Source organism: Nymphalis io, chromosome 10, assembly GCF_905147045.1.
Source record: "Nymphalis io chromosome 10, ilAglIoxx1.1, whole genome shotgun sequence".
In the NCBI taxonomy this organism is placed as follows: domain Eukaryota; kingdom Metazoa; phylum Arthropoda; class Insecta; order Lepidoptera; family Nymphalidae; genus Nymphalis; species Nymphalis io.
In genome coordinates, this window is record NC_065897.1 from 10992486 (window position 1) to 10998485 (window position 6000).

General features: G+C 29.8%; 1 protein-coding gene across 1 annotated transcript in view; it reads right to left on the bottom strand.

Moving 5' to 3' along the window:
• LOC126771157 (uncharacterized) overlaps positions 1–3813 on the bottom strand; it is an 83176-nt gene extending 79363 nt beyond the window's left edge. Inside the window, exon 1 of the mRNA XM_050490913.1 lies at positions 3690–3813. Within this exon, the coding sequence (XP_050346870.1) occupies positions 3690–3747 (58 nt within the window). The 5' untranslated portion in view covers positions 3748–3813. The remainder of the gene's footprint in view (positions 1–3689) is intronic.
• Between the last annotated feature and the right edge of the window lie 2187 nt (positions 3814–6000).

The following is a 6000-nucleotide window of genomic DNA, read 5'->3' on the forward strand; positions in this document are numbered from 1 at the left end:
AGTTAAAGTTTCCCCAGTAAATTTCCCTCTAAATTTTACAATTACGGAATTTTGACACTCAAACGATTAATTTTCAAACATGTCGCTGACTAATATTAGTTAAATTGTAATTTAACTGATTGCATATGTGATATTATTAATCAACGTTTTTGTTAATTTCAATGAATAAAATAGAAAATAATTCAAAAATAACAAATACTAATATTAATATGATTTTATTATTATTGAGACCGCCTCGTTCATCTTGTTGTTAGGGCTAAGGCCACAGATCCCAAGGTCGTGGGTCCAAAGGTTGTTGCTACCAATGATAATTTAACTATACTTTATCAAAAAATCAAAATCAAAAAGACTATTCAATACTGAAGAGTTACACTTACTTATTGATAATCAAACTAGAAACTAACATCGGTTCGGAAAAGAAACACCCAGGCCTGAGAATAACCAATTGCTTATTCACTCTTATTGATAGACGGAACTTGTTGGTATACAGAATCGTTTATAGATTATTGTAGTTGAATAAAAAATGATGCGATTTCTTACTGTGTGTTTATTATTATTAAATACAAAACAATATAAATTCAACGCTTTATTTTATTTAATTTTATATGTATATTGTGTGTACTAAAGGTGCTTATTTTAAAAGTAATTTTAACGTAATCTTGAACAATTATCTTTTAAGGCAGATGCCAAAAAGTGATTAACCAGGTGGACAGCGTCGATAGTTTTTAACAACGTCACTAAACTAGTCTGTTAAGTTACAATTTAAGTGAAATTTGTTCATTATATTGTAAGAATTTAGGACGATTGACTACATTTTAATTAATTTCTATAAATAAAACATATTTACATAATAATACGATAATGCTATTAAGAAAATAATGATGTTAATTTTAATCCAGGTAGACTAAGTCTTGGCTCCTAGGTGATGAGATAACATGTAGATGGTAAGACGGTAAGCAGTATAAATGACTGTACGGGTATATTACGTTCTTGGAAGACGCTGCACTGATACGTATTAATTAACGTATTCTAACTATCCCTGTTAACAAACACTTCAATTAAGAAACATAGACGTGAAACAAATTTTGTAAAGTTATATCATGTGAGCGGCTTCATCACTTTTTAACATTACGTCGTAACCCTGACAAAATAGAGAACGATTTCGTTTTTTAATCACTTGTAAATATTTTTAATATATTTAAAATAAAAACTTAATAATTTCAGTTATTTTGTACTTTAATTTTCAAATTATTTAAAGAAAATAAACAATTTATAATGTTGAAACAGGCATACAGAATAATAAGCACGACGAATTTATGAGGTTATTAGAACTTTAAAAATTGTTTGCTCCGAATTCGAATGTAAAACTTAAAAAAAAACTACAAAATTACTCCAACAAGTAATAGCAGCGGCTGCAACAGGCCCTCAAGCGGCAACAATTACTCGTCAGGGAATCCAAGCGGTATAAAAACATAGTCGACCTGCTTTTATCCTCATTTCCTTACAGCAAAGGGTTTATTTAATTTCCAACTGACGACTGTGTCAAAGGAATGATATTACAAGAACAGTTTTATAATTATTCATTCTATTCAACAAGACAATTAAACTAGCTATGCGTTTTGCTTCAACTAATTTTGAAACTTTTGTTTGTGTTGATAACATTATTCGTTCATTTTTTATAACTATTGAACTAAAAATATGCATGGAGCGAAATAGATTTGATGTAACTATTTAAAAAAACTTAATGCCGGAACGCATTTTCTACCAATCAACCGTTAGGCTAATCAGAAATACAAGGAATATATTTTAATTCTTGTGATTTAATGCAAGTAATATATTCAATCGATGCTCATTTTTCGTACTATAGATATTCTGGTAAAAACGTTAAATACTAGTGGTATTTGTAGTATTTAAGACACCACCTTCTATTATTATATTGTCAATTTATAATTGTTTCAAAAAAGTAACTACGTTTACGAGTTTCTTCCGGATTCTTCTAAGTAGTTTCTACATTCCATTGGAAGCTTTACAATCATTTTAATTGCGTAACATGACGATTCAAATATATATTTAGTTTTTGATCTGAATAAATATTTTAATCAATTAGTTTTATATCGTTTTATAAACCTTTAATAATTTCAGCTGAACATTAATTTAATTCCAACGAAGATTGGATTAAGTGAAATGTAAAACTACCGCCGGGTTTTACATTTCATTTAATAATGTAACATGATGATTTAAAAGTAATTGCGGAAGTCTAAATGAATAAAGAATATTTTGTATATTTTTAAATATCATTATCTGTATAATTTTATCTTATTTATTGTTGGAGCACCACCTACCTCATATCCTTTGAGTTATCACTTACTCCGTTGGTTGCCTGGAAGAGATCGCTATGTAGCGATAAAGTCGCCAAAATTGTATATTACTTTTATTTAGGCTGAATCCCTGTTTTGTATTTTTTTTTCTTCTCTTTGTGTTGTACAATAAAGTATTAAGTAAAGTACTCTGTATTGATGAGTTTCAGTTCGAAGGCCGAGCCTAAAAAAGACTTATATTTCATGTTTAGCACAGAGTTGGACTTAATCAATTACTCTTGTAATCAGATTAATATTCTTATTTATTCAATCATGATTACATGTAATCGTAAATTTTTATTAAAGTAATCAAGATTACAATTTTTTATGAAAATAATAACTGTTATATTAATAATCTTTAAAATTTCGTGTATTCGAAAAAAGGTTTACGAATACTCGACCGACTACTTTGGACAACAGACGCATGGTAAGTGTGCGGGCGACGAGTTATGGTCGGCGAGCTAATCGCCACCTACGCACGGTAAGTAGAACCCCGAGCGCCCTTTCTAGAATCAGTCAGAAGTAATCTTTATCTTGATTACTTAATTATGATTGACAAATGATCATTATTAATAATCATTAATCACCGAATATTGGTACTTTAATTCTGAGTTGGTAGAAGTTCGAATTTAGACAGTATTACAATTTATAATTTGATGCAAAAAATAATACTTTTAGTATTAAATTGGATTCGAAAACTTTTTGCTTCGGTATTACTGTAAGAGAACTTTGTCAATTATTTATATTTATGGTGTCAATGGAAATTTATTTATCTTTTAAAGTATTTAAGAATCTTTTTTTTATATTTAAAAGATATTAATACTTAAAGTTATCTAAATTCTTTTTCTTAAATTTTTTGGTTCTATATTAAAAGGAGAAGAAATAAGGTTCATATTTCAAGATATTCAAGTGCTCAGCTCTTAATAATAATAATAATTAATAAGATAATAATCTTTTATATCTTATTTTTAATATATTATATATAATTTTTCTGTACGCGTACGTGTACTGAATTACCTCCTACACGACTGGACCGATTTTGATCTTTTTTTTGCGTGTTTTATTGGATCATTAAATGGTTTACGCTTGGATCGGGTTCTGGGATTTATTTTAACAAAGGAAATAAAATACTTATTTTACGAACGATGTCAGTATGGTTGGTTAATTTATTAAATTTTAGTTAAATAACTTATTTGACGTCTCATTAAAATATTATAATGTATTATACAAATAAGTAAATGACAATTCAGTATATTTACAAAATATTATCATTAGCCATCATAAATTTAAAATATTATAAGCTAAGTGGTAATATTAAATGAAATAACTTACCCGAGACGAGTCCGCAGGAAAGAAACAGAAGGAGCCACTTGAAAGCACGTAACCTCATTTCGAATGGATTTTACAAACGGCTCACAGGAAGCGACAGTCAAATATGATCACTATTATGCTAAAGTAGCACATACTTCTGCTCAACAATGACCTGCAAAGATAAAAAGATTTTGTTAGAACAATTTCTTAAGTTGCCATTTCTAACCTCATATGTGGCTTTAATTATTGCACAAGATTATTTTACGTCATCTAATTAAAAAAAGGATTATACGTATACGTATAGATTCATTGATTTAAGAAGGGTTAGTACAGTTTTGAAATCAAATTGGAACATAAGTGTAATTTTTGAAATTAAAGTTAATATTTATTTGCTTATGTCATATTCTTAATGATTTAAAGCATTTGTACAGTAATTATGTGCTTCATTTGTGTTCATAAGTTATTTCAAGTTGAGCGATAATGGAAGACATTATGAACAAATTTGCATGTTTCAAATAAAATTCCTGCACAGTTTTTCCGCAAACCTGCATTCGAGCAACGTGGCGGAATATGTCCCAAGTCTTAACTTGAGAGGAGAAGTTATTATTTTTAATATAATGTGTGTTATTTAAAAATCAAAGAGGATTACAATTTAAGTTAAACAAATATTAAGAATTTAATTAATATTATATCGACACACTTTAGTTATTCAAAGCGTTGTAGTTGTAAAGCTTGTTACCAGTACATGAAGTGAAGACGGAGAATACTGAACAAACAAAAAGCTATTATTAGCGGCTATTTGCGTTACAATACATAATTATAAAACTAACTACGGAAACAAAAACACTAAAGTAAGTAAGTCTTAAGGTTAAATTCTATACTCAGAATTTTATAATAAATATACCGATCAAATGTTCTGAATAGATTATTAACATAGTACGTATGTAATTTCAGTGGCTTCCATGACAAAATAGCTAAGAGTATATAAATAATCTATATTATGTAGGTAGGTAGGTATGTAATATTATAAGAGATGTATTGAACTGGTGGTAGGGCTTGCTGCAAGCTCGTCTGGGTAGGTACCACCCACTCATCAGATATTCTACCGCGAAACAGCAGTACTTAGTATTGATCTGTTCCGGTTTTAAGGGTGAGTGAGCCAGTGTAATTACAGGCACAAGAGATATAACATCTTAATTACCAAGATTGGCGCATTAGCAATGTAAGCAATGGTTTACATTTCTTACAATGTATAGACAGACATATAGACCCATATGCTCATCCGCCTACCTATCCTATAAAAAGAATTGACACGTCATATGATTTCACGTTTTCCCGCCACAACAACAGATTGCAAGTTGTATTCGATAACATTATTAGCAGATCTTCACTCAAGTATCGTTATTAATTATAGCCCAAGTATAATAATACGATCAAGCGTGTAATTTACTTTCGTTAACACTACAGTAATCAATTCGGTGTTTGCATCAATCGACGTCAATGGCGTTAGTATAATTTTTTGTAGCAGTTCTGAAATTAAAAGACCATCGACTGAAGCATATGAAATACTTTTTCTTTTCCACGAATGCACTCTCCGCTTCTTTATTCTATTTACTTTCTAGAATTTCAAGGTCAATTCGGTCCTTAGTCTATTTTAAAATAGAGATTTTTAATGAGTAGTTTTATAATTCATCAGCTATGGTTTAATATAACGAGGGTTATACATACAAAAGTATGAATTTCCAATCTATATATTTATAATATTTAAGTGTACAGAAATAATAATGCTTAGTGTAGGTTCTATTTCAAGATAAGTCTGATTATTATTTGTTAAGAACTTACATAGAGGTTCAATAATTTTCACAAAGGTATCTAACCTTTATCTAAGTTTGTAATTTGTTGCTTTTTTTTGAGTTAATCTCTACCCTCTCTGTTAAGTGGAAGGTTTTGGAGCTTGCTCCACCACGCTGCAATGCTGGTTGGTGGATACACGTGGCGGATGGCAGATGTATGTGGCGGACGAAAATACTCAAGATCTTTCACCGACGTGCACGAGATGAGACGAACTGTTATCACACATGAAAATTCCACTAAATTTTAGCAGTTTTCCCTGACTCGAACACGGAAACATCGGTTATGATTCTTTTATCATGGTTCATACGAGCTTGGTGTGGTTTTTTTTAACTACACAATATACATTTAAATATTATTATTAATTTGATTGTGGTGCCTTAGTTTAAAAAAAACCATTCACGATGAGATTTTAAAATTTTTGATGGTTCTTGGTTCGTGCCTAGCTTAAAAGGCAGACCCGGAGATTATGAAATCAAAA